Raw genomic sequence first — 16,194 nt, forward strand, 5'->3', positions numbered from 1 at the left:
AATCACTCTCATTTGTCCCTGCAACTTTTTCTAGGGAGAGAAAATGGTTTCTAGAGAGAGAGTTTGTAGAGGTCGCAAGAGAAGAAGACCGGACCTTCGCCGGAGTTCCAGAGGTCTCCGTACATTTGAGACCTTACGTTTGATCATCAATCAGCATTCATACAATGTCCAATAATCTTCTGCGGTCATCTTCGCGAACGTCCGGTCATATTCTCCGACGACCTGTGTGTTGAGTATCAGCCTCTCTGGTGCGTGCTTGCCAGCTTGTGGTAGGTAGAAGCCTCTGGTGAACGTCCGGTCATCTTCTCAAGTCATCTTAGATTGCGATGGTGGAAATGGCAGTGGTGGTGACGATAGTGGTGGTGGGTGGAGATGACGACGGTGTTGGTGTTGGTGGAGACGACAGTGGTGGTAGGCGGTGCAGATGGCGGTTGTGGTGGTGATGGTGAGGTGAGCAAATAATAAAGTTGTGTGCCACGTCATCGTTCATGTCAGCAAATAATAAAGGTAGTGATGGGAGTGCCAAAACATTATACACGTCAGCAAATAATAAAGTTGTGTGCCATGTCATCGTCCATGTCAGTGTCCAAGTCAGCAAAAACTAACTGGGTTATAACTAGCGTCCAAGTCAGCAATTCTTGACACGACGCGTCAACCCGACACGAAAAAACAGGTTTGCGTCAACTAACACAACCCGTTTAAAAAAACGGGTCGGGTTCAGGTTGACCCGTATTAAAAACAGGCCGGGTTCGGGTTGACCCGTATTAAAAACGGGTCGGGTTCGGGTTGACCCGTACTAAAACGGGTCGGGTTCAGGTTGACTCGTATAAAAAAAAGGCTGACCCATTAAACTATTTAACTAATTAGAAAAAAAAATCTTTTATATTTTTTTTTTGTTTTTTCCGTTTCTATTTTACATGGTTAGTTATAATAATGTTAATTTTGATACATTATATTATTTATTTGTCATACTCATACATACTCATGATTAAACATGTTATCGATAACCCGCTTAAAACCCAATAACTCGTTTATAAATCATCAACTTATATGACTCATTTCAAAATATAGGTTAAACGGGTCGGGTTCGGGTTGACCCGAATTTATATGGGTCGGGTTAGGGTTGACATCTTTGACCCGAATAATAATATGGGTCGGGTTCGGGTTGAACATTTCAACCCACCAACCCGCCACCCGTCAACCCGCCAACCCATCAACCCGACACGATTGATGTTGGAGATGTTGTCTTCAGCCCAACCCATTAAGGCTAGCCAAGAATTAGAGAGAAGATGGGAAAGGGTTCGGCCGGCCCTAACCCTAATGGGCTTTAAGTGTTTTAAGCCTAGTTGTTTAGTTACTTGTTTAGCAAGGGACTAACCCTAATTCTAGCCTATAAATATATCTCTTGTACTTGTAATCATTATCACTCAATAAAATACAAACCCTAGTTGCCCCCGTGGACGTAGGTTACACACTGTGACCGAACCACGTAAATCTCGTGTCTACTTTTCTTGTTGCTTTCGTTTATTGATCGTGTGTGTGATCTAAATCCTAACAACTGGTATCAGAGCCAGGTTCTTGATCAAGAACACACACCAGCCGCCTACCACCTCCTACCTCCAGCCGCCGCCGCAAACCCTAATTAGGGTTTCGCCGCCGCTAGGGTTTCCACCGCCGACACCCACCGACCCGCTGCAGTTTCGCAGCTTCGCTCCAGGGCAACCGGGTACCGCCGCCGCCACCTAACCCAGATTAGGGTTTTGCCTGCCGCCGCCTACCATCTTGCCGGAACCGCAGCCGCCGCTAACCAGATTAGGGTTTCCAGCCGCCGTCGCTCAAACAGAAGGGTTTCTTTACCGATTTTCGCTGCTGCGTTTTTCGGATTTCCTGCACGTTTTTCGAGGTCAGGTTTCAGGGTTGTTTTTTTCAGTTTATTCTCTCACGTTCTCTGGTTAGTTTTCTGTTATTCAGCAAAGATGTCCGATGATGGAAAAGTCAGAATTGAGAAGTTTGATGGGAAGAATTTCGGATGGTGGAAGATGCAAATCAAGGATTTGCTGATACAGAAGGATCTAGATGCAGCCTTAGAGCCTCCTCCTACACCTGTAACGGATAAGTGGACAGCCATTGACAAGAAGGCTATGTCAACTATCAGGCTCACTCTTTCTATGAATGTTGGCTACAATATTTCTGAACAAACCTCAGCACGAGGAATCATCGAGGCTTTGTCAAATATGTATGAGAAGCCGTCTCCTGCCAACAAGGTGTTTCTGATACGGGAGTTAGTCAACACCCGCATGAAAGAGGGAAGTTCTGTTATTGAGCATATTAATTTGTTTAATTCTCACTTGTCTCGTTTGAATTCAGTAAAATTCAAGATAGATGATGAACTGCAAGAATGCCTGCTCTTGTCCTCATTACCTGACAGCTGGTCAGGAACTATTACTGCAGTCACTGGGGCAGTTGAGACCCTCACTTTTGCTAAAGTACGTGACCTGATATTGAATGAGGACTCAAGAAGGAGGAATTCTGGAGAGACAAGTTCGTTGCTCAGTACTGAGGGGAGAGGGAGAAATAATAATAGAGGTGGAAATAGAGGAAGGTCAAAGTCAAAACGAAGAAGCAAGTCAAGACCAGCAAAACCGAGAAAAGACATACAGTGCTGGAACTGTGATGAGCATGGGCACTTTAGAAGTCAGTGTACTAAACCTCATAGAGACAAAAAGGAGGTGAATGCTACCACGGCCTCAGATTCAGAGGATGCCCTTATTTGCTGTGTCGAAAATACTGTTGAAGACTGGATTATGGATTCAGGAGCATCGTTTCATGCTACTTCTAGCACAAAGAAGATGAAGAATCTACGAACAGGTAACTTTGGTAAAGTTTGTTTGGCTAATAATCACAGTCTTGATATTACAGGAATTGGAGACATAGACTTAAAAACACCATTGGGAACCGAATTTATATGGGTCGGGTTAGGGTTGACATCTTTGACCCGAATAATAATATGGGTCGGGTTCGGGTTGAACATTTCAACCCACCAACCCGCCACCCGTCAACCCGCCAACCCATCAACCCGACACGATTGATGTTGGAGATGTTGTCTTCAGCCCAACCCATTAAGGCTAGCCAAGAATTAGAGAGAAGATGGGAAAGGGTTCGGCCGGCCCTAACCCTAATGGGCTTTAAGTGTTTTAAGCCTAGTTGTTTAGTTACTTGTTTAGCAAGGGACTAACCCTAATTCTAGCCTATAAATATATCTCTTGTACTTGTAATCATTATCACTCAATAAAATACAAACCCTAGTTGCCCCCGTGGACGTAGGTTACACACTGTGACCGAACCACGTAAATCTCGTGTCTACTTTTCTTGTTGCTTTCGTTTATTGATCGTGTGTGTGATCTAAATCCTAACAATTGACACCCCTAGTTATAACTCAGTTAGAAAAGGATTGATGAGAGCCAAAATCTTACAAGTTGGGATTGTCAGAGAGAATTTTTGAAGTCGGGATTATTATCGGCCAACTGGTGAAACTTTGGATTATTAAAATCCAATAACTCTTAAACTAACTGAACCATCTTGTCCTGTATAAAAAATGACTTTTGCCAACAGGATCAATCAATCTAATATAAAGATCTAAAACCAAGATTTTAGTTACAGTCTCAGTGTTGATCAATGATCCAACAAACCCGTGTTGATCAATGATCCAACAAACCCATATTTGGCCTTAACTGGCATAGTTGCCGTACCCATTGTCATCCATGCAAATCCAAACCAGCCTATTCTGATCCGAATTAAAAGTTACGTATTTACCTGTTACCCATCCTACCCAATAAAAAGATAATATAGATGTGCTCAAACAAAAAAAAAATCGCAAAAACGATTGATACAGCGAACAGTGATGGTGAGAAGATGGACGGGTCAGGCAAGTTCTACTGTAAATCTAAAAACAAATACGCAAGTCGGAACAGAATGGTTAACCCACAAACACTTTTTTCCATTTCTATAAACAAGTAATGAGTTGATTACGATCACAAAAATCGTATGCACTAAAAATCGACTTCAAACAATGTCCCTGTTTTTCCTAAATTTTTCAGTTTGACCCATTTGATAGAAAAATCGACCAATCTTAGATAAATGTGTAGAATTTGTCACCTCTACTTTATGCCATCAGCATACAAATAGGTAAACCAGAATTAAAAAACAAAGAGTGAATTTCAAGGATTGTCCTTTATCTTTATACCCATTTTCAGGCGTTGTCCTTTATGTTCAAAATTGACTAGTTTTGTCCAGGGGCAGACCCACGTTAAGCGGAACGGGGTCCCCGGACCCCAATCTTTTTTTAAAAAGTAGTAGAAGCGGTATATAAAATTTTCTATGGACCCCATAAAATAATTTTGTTGGACCCCATAACAATGAAAGTCAGCTTGGTGCAGTGGTAAAACCCCTTGTTTACACACTAAAGGTCCCAGGTTCGACACATGTTTGCTTCGTTTTTTTGTGTTTTTTTTTAACCTGATTTTAAATTAATCACTCTATTTTTTTTTCTCTATTTCAATTTTTTTTCACCTATATTTAGCTCAATGTGTAGTAAATGAAACTTGTAATTTAGTTACGATATTGTTTTCAATTATGTTTCTCGACCCGACCCGAACAACGACCGATCCAAAAAAATTTAACACCGAAAAAATGGGACCCCATTGTCCAAAAATCCTGGGTCCGCCACTGGTTTTGTCCTTTATGTTTTCATATCATACACGTTTTGTCCTTTAGACCTAACCCAGTTAGTTTTTTCAGTTAAATTTGGTCATGTGCTTTGCACATGAGAGCATTTTTGTCAATTCAAAGGTTGCAGAAGCTTTGAACTGTAAATCTGCCGTTGAACTTAGCATTGAATTGATAAAAATGCCCTCATGTGCAAAGCATATGACCAAATTTAACTGAAAAAAACTAACTGGGTTAGGCCTAAAGGACAAAACGTATATGATATGAAAACACAAAGGACAAAACTCGTCAATTTTGAACATAAAGGACAGCACCTGAAAATGAGTATAAAGATAAAGGACAATTCTTGAAATTCACTCTAAAAAAAATAATTACTTATATGAGTGTACCACAGGGCACTCTATCATCAATGTACCTGTGAACCACTCGTACACTCATGACATATCTATACATTCAAACCGACGGTAACTCATGATCAAACTCATAAAATTGTTTGCAACGAAATTTAACTGCAAATTTCAGGTTACAAAAGTCGTTCAAGGTTTAAATGTTTGAGATGAAATCAGTTCTAGAACAAACACAAGCAATGTGACGTGACGGCTTCAATACATTATCTGAATTTCATGCTTGTCTAATAAGCAAATTATGGATTCTTTTGAAGGTAAAATGCTTACACGACAGCCATTGACATTATTTGACGAGCAAGACTGGGATCTTGTTGCAAAAGCTCCCTCAAGTTAGTCTCCACCTCCGCCAATTGTTTCTCAAGGTACTCCTTTGAAGTCTGTTCATATTTTAACAAACTTAAATGACTATTTAACAAGAAAATAATTACAAGCACCCAAATTAGTTCTTAAGGATATGACTAATTAGGGCTGTAAACGATTCGAACGTTCAGCGAACAGTTCGTGAACCGTTCGGCGGGAAGTTCGTTTATGTTCGTTCGTTTAGTAAAATGAACAAACACGAGCAAGAAATCCATTCGATAAGTCAAACAAACGAACATGAACAAAGGTTGCGTTCGTTCGTTTATGTTCGTGAGCGTTCGGTAATGTTTCATTTATGTTCGCTCGTTTATGGTCGTTTGTGTTCGTTCATTTAAAGGGGTTTTTATGTTATGTTTCTATTTTATTGGTTTTCGTTTTTAAAATTTGAAACCATAGTTATACTATATACACCTCCGCTAACATTTCCCATTTGACCATTTCAATTTCAATTTGTGTTAAAGCTTTGACAAACTTCTTAATTTTTGTGTTAATTATGTTTATGATAATTATATCAATTATGTTTGGATAGTTATGTTAAGTACTTATTTATTTTTGGTGGATTCTTTATAATCTTTTTGATGAAAAATGCAGATTTTATTTTAAAATGAATATATAACGTCGTTTGTGTTCATTTATGTTCATGGACATTTGTTTGTGTTTGTTTACGTTCGTTAAGTGTTCATGAACATGTTCCTTCCTTAATGAACGAACACGTTCGGTTCGTTTACAGCCCTAGATATTTCATGAACGAACACGTTTGGTTCGTTTACAGCCCTAGATATGATGCGGTCTTTCGCAAAAAAAAAAAAAAAAAAAAAAAAAAAAAAAGAGAATCTTTTGACAAAAGAGCAAACCTGTAAGGAGGCAATTGCAGTTTCACTATCACTAAGCTTCTTTTCTTGTTCATTCATTAGAAATGGTTTTGGCTCTAAGATGAATCTAATTATAATACACAAGAATAATAAATAAGGTGGTCACAAAGTAAAAAATGACACAAAGAAATGATTTAACCGAAAAAGCCTGTTGAACCATCAAATAAATTTTCTTTTCTTCCAAACTTTAAAGATTAAAAATATTTTTACTGTCTCAAAGCCTGAATAAGGTACACGGATGGTCCCTGTGGTTTTCACATTGTAACGCACTTGGTCCCCAGCCAACAAACTTAAAAGCTTTAGGAGGTCCAAGTTAGAGGCTAAATGCATTACAAAGTGCAAACCACAAGGACCATCCATGTACTTTTGACAAAAGTTGGGGACTAAATGCGTTACAAAGTGCAAACCACCAGGACCATCCGTGTACTTTTGAAAAGTTGGGGACCGAATCCAATTTTTTGGAAAACCGTAGGGACTATCCGTGTACTTTACTCTTTTGTAAATGGTTATTCTTTAGCTCATATACTAATACAGTTTTATAAACTAGTCATTTTAAGATACGAGAGAAAGTGTTCTGTACAAATGCCCTTATCGTACATTACGTACGCTACAATCTCAGCCATCAGATCATCTTCCCACATTGAAAATCGCATGTTTTTTTTTTGATACAATTTCGCATGTAATAAATTTTGATGAAATCGCATGTTGGTTTTTTGTAACAATTTCGCTTGTGATAATTTTGATGAAATAGCATGTTTTTTTGTAACAATTTCGCATGTGTTAATTTTGATGAAATCGCATGTTAAAAAAACAACATGCGAAATTGTTACAAAAAAACATGCGATTTCAATGCCGGAAGATGATCTGACGGCTGAGATTGTAGCGTACGTAATGTACGATAAGCGCATTTGTACGTTAACCTAACCCTTAAGATATAAAACTGTGTCCAAGAAAATAGTTTGTTAAACGTAGTTTAATTGCTTAAAAACAAATAAAAATTTGTGCTTGGGAATAATATATTAATTTTGGTTCAAATTTGAAAAAAAAAAAAACGAAATCATTGTTCTTGCAGTAAGTGTGTAAATGATATCCAGTACTCACGTTCTCCCTGCAAAACAAAACAGAATACATGAATGATGAATATTCGTAACAATTTCAAGTGTGCGTTATACTGTGATATAGCCTCATATACATGAGGCCGTGACACTAGAACCTAGTGTACTTAAATGCTATATACCTATAGATTTGTATGTGTTTGTGTCATCAGATAATTGGCGCAGTTCCTCCAAGGTTAAATAAGCACGTTTCTTTTCACTTTCTTTGTTTCGCATCTGGTTTTGAACCTGAAAGACAATAATTTATGGTAAAACCCCATAACAACACAGGATGTCTATTTTTCAAGATCCAATTATTTCTTAAGGAGTTAATTGCCCGGATGGTCCCTGTGGTTTCACGTTTTTTCACGTTTAGTCCCCACCTTTTGGAAATAGCAGGTATGCTCCCTATGGTTTGTCATTTTGTTACTTGGATAGTCCCCTGACATTTACTCAAGGGACTATCCGAGTAACAAAATGACAAACCATAGGGAGCATACCTGCTATTTCCAAACTAACTAACATCTACTCAGGGGACTATCCGAGTAACAAAATAACAAACCATAGGGAGCATACCTGCTATTTTCAAAAGGTGGGGACTAAACGTGAAAAAACGTGAAACCACAGGGACCATCCGGGCAATTAACTCTTTTTTAAGCAAGATGGACTTTAATCTAGACATTGATGTATAAAATTTTTCTACAGCCATCAAAGTTAAAAATTAAGATCATCAATCATTTATCCTATCATCATAACCATATTCATCTCTACAAAGATATTCAATCATTCATCATCCCTATCTTGCTACACTTGCACCTTCTCGACGACATTATCTGGGAAAGGAGTTCTTGGAGACGATGTATTAAGGTTATGGACTTTCCTTATACCCATGTTTGCCTTAGCCTTAGCCTTGTGTGGGCAAATAGACCTTTTTAGGGACCTGTATAGATTCTTGCACAGGGCTCAGTGTTTTGTTCTGTCGTTTTGCTTTTTTATCTTACGCTACTATAGTTCACCCCTATGTTGTCAAAAGCGCAAAAAGCGCGCGCCTAGGCGCACCAATAGCGCCTGGTGTCAGCCTAGGCGCAAAAATGGGTTTTTTTGAAAAAAACGGCCTGAGGCGCAAAAAAGGCGCACAAAAACAGCCTGAGGCGCAGCAGATAAAAAAAAAAAAAAAAAAAAAGCGAAACTGAACTGAATCACGCGGGCCCGGGCTTTTCGGAGCTGCATTCGTGTACGCATGAGTTCAACCAAATTCCGGCTCAGAAACTCATTTTTGCACACCCCCCCCCCTACGCGCGGGTAGGACTTATGGTAAAACATGTCATCAAGCTACAATAGAGTAGTAAAGACTTTACCTTATAAACAACCACTCACTTTGTCCCCACACCGATGTGGGACAAAGTATTTACCACCTTTTGAAACTTTTATTCACACACCCAAAACTTACAACATATAAGTCCTAAACTTTTGCTACTAACTATTAGCTACATGATCTTAAATGGCATGTATAATAGTTTTTTTAATTATATATGTGGAATCTTATTTATTTTCAAAGCATAACATATTTTTTATATTTTTTTCTCTATGTGCGCTTTTCTTAAAAAAGCCCACGCTTTTTTTGCGCCTTGCGCCTAGGCTCCGGGCGAGGCCGATACGCCTCGCCTGCGCCTTGCGTCTTTGACAACATAGGTTCACCCAACACTGTATGTTAGACTATGCAGTTATAGCGGTCCAAAATCAAATAGCGGTCAAGGGCCGCTATTTGAGGTATAAGTTATCGCAGTGGGATGTCGGTAATTTTAATATCATGCAGAATTTATATATTTATATAAAAAACATAAAACATATATAATATTAATAGTAATATCAAAAGACCATGAAATATAAACATAACCATTCCAGGACTTTTCAGAATATGATCTAACCCGCCCATTTTGCCATGTTGAAGGGAAATAATCCCCCCTTGGTTTGAAGTTTGGGCTTTTAGCGTTGGGTTATTCCAAATAATAGAATTTTATGGTTTTTCCTTAATTTTGGCCGAAAATATAACACCTTGATAATCGGTGCTATGACCGCTATCTGGGAATCAGAATAGCGGTCAAATAACAGCCAATATCACCAATAATATCAGTTCCGCTATTCTTGAACGTGATTTGACACGAGGGCCGCTAACCGCTATCCCACCGCTATTAACTGCATAGATGTTAATAAGTTAAAATATAATGTTTGGCAAATGCACAAGGACTTTTATTCCGACTTTTAACTTACACCGGAGAAAAGGCTTTTGGAAAAGTATGAAGGGTGTGTTTGGGTTAGCTTATTTTAGTTAACTTATAAGCCAATAAGTTAATAAGTATTTTTTTTTTTTAAAGTGTTTGGTTTAGCTTATTCATGTAAAATGACCAAAAAGGACATCCCTTTAAAAAGTGTTTGGTTTAGCTTATTTTTTTTTCTCTCTAGCATATTGAAATACATTTTACGAAATATGTAACATAATATTACATTCTGATTCCTAAAAAAAACATAAAAATGCACATAAATAACACACTAATATCATACTATGCTCTTCTCCATTATTCCATTATATCTTGCGCAATAATCTCTATTATCGTTGCCATATACATACAATCATCATCCGTACGATTTGTAAACGGAACTTCTTCATGAAGTGCATCACTGGTACCGTGAGGATTGTTAGATTCTTGTTGGTCCGTGTTAAATGCTTCATCAAACCTACCGGTCTTTCTAACAAAGTTATGAACCGCCATCGATGCTATCACAATACTCACTTGGTGCTCGTATGTGTAATTAACTTGCATATCTCTCAATAACGCCCACCTAGCTTTCCACACTCCAAAGGTCCGTTCAATGATATTCCGCAATGACGACTGGTTGATGGTTAAATGTCTCTTTTGGTCCGCGAGGAGCACGCATAGCACTACTCTGTCCATGTCGAAAATTTGGTATATGATAACGAATGGTTTGACCTTTGTATGAAGCAAGATACCCTTTAGTATTTGGGTATCCGACATCAACAACGTAATATTTGTCTAAAAATATAAGAAACAGTTGTTAGTCGTTTCAAACATGTATTAAAAACATAAAAATTGCATTATACTAACCACCCATTAGATGTGGGAAATTAAGCTCCGGCCTCCGTAAGGCTTCATTGAAGAAGAATCTGGTGTCATGTGCACTACCTTCCCATACGAATGTAAAGCACATGTTAAAATCACAAACAGCCATTATATTTTGTGTCGCATATCCCTTTCGACCAATGTACATCGTTTGGTCCTTCAGTCACTGATGCCCTCACGTGTGTCCCATCAATAGCGCCAATGAAGTCCTTGAACTTTGGATAATACCGAGGATTATTTAATATATGATCAGGTACATCATCATTATAGTTTGCGGATGGCTTGATGATGTTAGCACTCATCTTAAGCACGTCTGCAATAACTTTATGGAAATGTCTATGAATGGTTTCCCCGGAATGATTAAAAGATTCTTGGACAAACCTATTCGTACACCCATGAGCCAAAGTCATCAAGAAGATCCCGACCGACTCCTCAACAGACACATTACGGGTTTGTTTCAATCCGTAATTAGTAACAAGATCTATGCATAAATGTCTAAAAAATGGCACGTGCAGTCTAAATATTTCATAGTATAGGATGGCCAGTTAGTATTTCATTAATAAACATCCTTATTATTTCTAAGGATGTTACTCACAAACGTTCAACCAAGAGCAAAACTTCATCTTTCAAAGAAAAGCTTGATGTTGTATTAGATGTCTTATCAACAAAAAGCACACAAACTTTTCCACCAAATAATGCCTCCCCAACAATTGCAGATTGCATGAACATTGTCATCACTTTTCCCGGTTTCAAAGAAGATTCACAAGATTATACACGTGCTTTGCGTGTTTTAATCAAAAAGCCAAACCGTGAAGCGTTTATGTATCCAACAACTCATGCAGCAAAGATGAAGCTCCTTAAGTCTCTTATGGAAGAATGATTTGTCATTTTATGTTATGTGTTATCGTTTGACATTGTGTTTTATTTCTACTTTTAGTATTTGTGTTATCATTTGACACTGTGTTTTATTTCTACTTTTTATATAATGTATTATTGTTTACATCTTTGTATTAATAGGATGGATAGTGACGACGACTCTGATTCGTTTGACGGTGATGAAGGAAATTTGGTGGATGAGGATATAGAATTCAAAAGGTTATGTGGATTAGCTGTCCAAGGTATAATAATAGCTCGTGACTTGCATAATAGAAGAAGGTCATGTCACACTTATGGTCGAACAGGCCACATGTTTATTAATGAAATACTAACTAGCCATCCTAGATGGTGTTATGAAATATTTAGACTGCACGTGCCAGTTTTTAGACATTTATGTATAGATCTTGTTACTAATTACGGATTGAAACAAACCCGTAATGTGTCTGTTGAGGAGTCGGTCGGAATCTTCTTGATGACTTTGGCTCATGGGTGTACGAATAGGTTTGTCCAAGAATCTTTTAATCAATCCGGGGAAACCATTCATAGACATTTCCATAAAGTTATTGCAGGCGTGCTTAAGATGAGTGCTAACATCATCAAGCCATCCGCAAACTATAATGATGATGTACCTGATCATATATTAAATGATCCTCGGTATTATCCAATGTTCAAGGACTGCATTGGCGCTATTGAAGGGACACACGTGAGGGCATCAGTTCGACTAAAGGACCAAACGAAGTACATTGGTCGAAAGGGATATGCAACACAAAATATAATGGTTGTTTGTGATTTTAACATGTGCTTTACATTCGTATGGGCTGGATGGGAAGGTAGTGCACATGACACCAGATTTTTCTTCAATGAAGCCTTACGGAGGCCGGAGCTTAATTTCCCACATCCAATGGGTGGTTAGTATAATGCAATTTTTATGTTTTTAATACATGTTTGAAACGATTAACAACTGTTTCTTATATTTTTAGACAAATATTACGTTGTTGATGTCGGATACCCAGATACTAAAGGGTATCTTGCTCCATACAAAGGTCAAACCATTAGTTATCATATACCAAAATTTCGACGTGGATAGAGTAGTGCTATGCGTGCTCCTCGCAGACCAAAAGAGACATTTAACTATCACCATTCATCATTGCGGAAATATCATTGAACGGACCTTTGGAGTGTGGAAAGCTAGGTGGGCGTTATCGAGAGATATGCATGTTAATTACACATACGAGCACTAAGTGAGTATTGTGATAGCATAGATGACGGTCCATAACTTTGTTAGAAAGACTGGTAGGTTTGATGAAGCATTTAACACGGAACAACAAGAATCTAACAATCCTCACGGTACTAGTGATGCACTTCATGAAGAAGTTCCGTCTACAAATCGTACGGATGATGATTGTATGTATATGGCAGCGATAAGAAATATTATTGCGCAAGATATAATCGAATCACGGAGAAGAGCATAGTCCGGAGAAGAGCATAGTATGATATTAGTGTGTTATTTATGTGCATATTTTAGGAATCGGTATGATATTATTGTGTTATTTATGTCCATAACTTTGTAAAAAATGAGCTTGGTTGAACTCGTGCGTGCCCGCACGTCCTGCGGACACGAATGCAGCTCCGAAAACCCGGGACCGCGTGAGGCGGTTTTTGCACGCACTCGGTTTCATTTTTTTTCAGTTTTCCTGCTTCTCCACTGCGCCTCATCGCCTTTTTGCGCCTAGGCGCGCGCCTCAGCAGCGTTTTTTTCAAAAAAAAAACCATTTTTGCACCTAGGCTACCACCAGGCGCTATATGTGCGCCTCGCTGCGCCCGGGCGCCTAGACGCGCACTTTTTGCGCTTTTGACAACATAGCACGGACCAACAAGAATCTTACAATCCTCGCGGTACTAGTGATGCACTTCATGAAGAAGTTCCGTCTACAAATCGTACGGATGATGATTGTATGTATATGAAACACTTTTTAAAAAACTACTTACTAACTTATTGGTTTATAAGCTAACCCAAACACTTTTTTAGAAACTCCTTTTCGAAAAGTCATAAGTTAATAAGTCTTTTGTTCAAAAGTCCTTTTTAACTAAAATAAGCAAACCCAAACACACCCTTTTTTTCCTCTGTTTCGCTTAGCTACATTTTTACATTATCTGGATTAACTATACTATACGCATGAAAAACATCTTTAAAGCCCGGGTTTCAGCGAGAGCACCCTAACTATCCCTCGGGACAACCGTAAGACATGCCACCACCACACCCTCCCCAAACCCTATCGATCTCTCTTCCATATGTCAAATCACACTAGTAATCCAATAACTTGTCTTCATAATATAAAATCTCATTACTTTTTTATTTATTTTTCTCTCATTCCCCCAACCCAACAAAACTGAAACCCTAATGATGCCAATCATAGCACATAGTTACTAATAACTCAATCTACTTCACAACACAACCTTAAAACACATAAAAATTAATCATTCAAGAAAAAAAAACAAATAGAAAACCTACTTGTTTCAATTTAGCAGTTGTTTCAATCATGCGACCTTGAATCTCCACAAACGCCTGAAAAAAACACAAATCAAAATCACAACAATGCATCTACTGTATGTATAACGAATCAAAGTTGAATAATGGAGGATAAAGTTACTGTTTTGTTTGCTTCGTCGGCCATTTCTGTTGAAGTTGTTGAGCAATTTGATAAACCCTAATGAAGGTGTTTTGGTGAATTTGATTTGTGACCCGATTGATGTAAGCGGGTCTGGTTTTAATTTGGGAAAGTTACATGGAAGACCTTGAAATTTAAACGACCTTTTAAAATGCACCCTATCAATTACCTGTTACCTGTTACCTATTATTATTATTATTATTATTATTATTATTATTATTATTATTATTATTATTATTATTATTATTATTATTATTATTATTATTATATATTGTTGTTAAAGAACCATGAATAGTAATTTTAATATAACTAGGGTTAAGACCCGTCCGTGTTGCGGTGCGGTGCGGTGCGGGTACATCGTAAACATTAAATGATTAGTCCAAACGTTATATGATGCATTAACCATATGAAAACACACATTTCGACGTATCCAGTAGAACTCAATGTAACCTGTATAAGCATTGTGATTGGATCAAACGTAAAGTAAATCAAATTCATATCGAACAATCATAACGTATTATATGTTGTCCGACTCATACATAGAAAACGTAACAGGTATGAAGGAAAATACGCACATGTAATCGAAAGGGATTAGTTCGAGCTTTTGAAAAAAAGGGAGAAAAGGAAACCATAATTTGACTCCACTCGGTTCGAAACAAACTTTACGAAACATACATAAAATAAACACGAAAACATATCATATTTGATCTGAATCATTTCCCAAAAAAAGTTTACGTCGAAACGTAGAACAACTTGAATTTATACCAAAACGTACATAAAAATATGCACATAAAAATGGTTTCTGTAAACGAAAACGTATTATATTTGACCTGACTCGTCTATAAAAAAAGTTTGCGTCGGAATATAGAACAAATCCTATTTATACATACCCCTAAATAAAATATGCACGTAAAAAATAGTTTTTAAGTAAAGGAAATATAGGGGTAAACCGGAAAAAAATACTAGTAATAAAATTAATAGGTTAAAAACGTTAGTCAAATCGTGCCAAGTAGCACCAATGCCACAACGACATCGACTCTCAACATCGTAAAAATAAAATAGATAAAATGGTAAAAATTACACTGAACGAAAAGCAGACTAAAATTGTTGAAACACGCACACCCGTTACAGTGTGTTAATGCGAAAAAGTTAACCAGAAACGTAAAACGTAGAAAATAATAACTTAGTCGATCTAGGACCCGCCCGTTGCGGTGAACTTTTCCAAAAGGGAAAAAATGGACACGTTGCGACGGGTCTGCCAAATATGAAAAAAATAGAGTAAAACACGTTGAACCTCACATGCACGCTACGACATGTTAACTTGCAATATTTAGAACGAAACATAAAACAAAAAAGTTGCGAAAGATAAAAAGTATGGGGGACCAAAGTTGTAAATAATAAAGTGTTGTGTTAAATTATAAAAGACGGAAAACTTTGGGTTAAAAGTAAAAAATTAGAAGGGGTTAAAATACAAAATATGAATTGTTTGGATTAAAAGTGAAAAATCAAGTTTTTTTTTTTGAAAAACTCCCAAGCTTGGGGTACAACTCCTAATGCAAATTAACCAGAAACGTAAAACGTAGAAAATAATAACTTAGTCGATCTAGGACCCGCTCGTTGCGGCGAACTTTTCAAAAGGAAAAAAATGGACGCGTTGCGACGGGTCTGTCAAATATAGAAAAATAGAGCAAAAAACATTGAAACTCACATGCACGCTACGACATGTTAACTCGCAAAATTTAGAACGAAACGTAAAACGAAAAACTTGCGAAAGATAAAAAGTATGGGGGGCAAAGTTGTAAATAATAGAATGTTGTGTTAAATTATAAAAGATGGAAAACTTTAGGTTAAAAGTAAAAAATTAAAAGGGGTTAAAACACAAAATATGAATTGTTTGGGTTAAAAGTAGAAAAACAAGTTTTTTTTTTTTTTGAAAAATCCCCCAAGCTTGGGGTACAACTCTTAATGCACAAAAAAGTTGCTTTTTTATAGTGTAACTAGGGTTAAGACCCGCCCGCGTTGCGGCGCGGGTACATCGTAAACATTGAATG

General features: G+C 37.6%; 1 protein-coding gene across 1 annotated transcript; it reads right to left on the bottom strand.

The window, feature by feature from the left end:
- Positions 1 to 5,197: 5,197 nt before the first annotated feature.
- On the bottom strand, positions 5,198 to 14,267 carry LOC110894030 (prefoldin subunit 1). Its single transcript, XM_022141190.2, has 6 exons — positions 14,126 to 14,267; positions 13,987 to 14,040; positions 7,602 to 7,707; positions 7,466 to 7,472; positions 6,347 to 6,431; positions 5,198 to 5,509 (listed from the first exon to the last, which is right to left on the bottom strand). Exons 1-6 carry the CDS (start codon positions 14,147 to 14,149, stop codon positions 5,396 to 5,398), a joined length of 390 nt encoding a protein of 129 aa, XP_021996882.1. The 5' UTR covers positions 14,150 to 14,267; the 3' UTR covers positions 5,198 to 5,395.
- Between the last annotated feature and the right edge of the window lie 1,927 nt (positions 14,268 to 16,194).

The sequence above is a fragment of the Helianthus annuus genome, chromosome 12 (assembly GCF_002127325.2).
Source record: "Helianthus annuus cultivar XRQ/B chromosome 12, HanXRQr2.0-SUNRISE, whole genome shotgun sequence".
In the NCBI taxonomy this organism is placed as follows: Eukaryota; Viridiplantae; Streptophyta; class Magnoliopsida; order Asterales; family Asteraceae; genus Helianthus; species Helianthus annuus.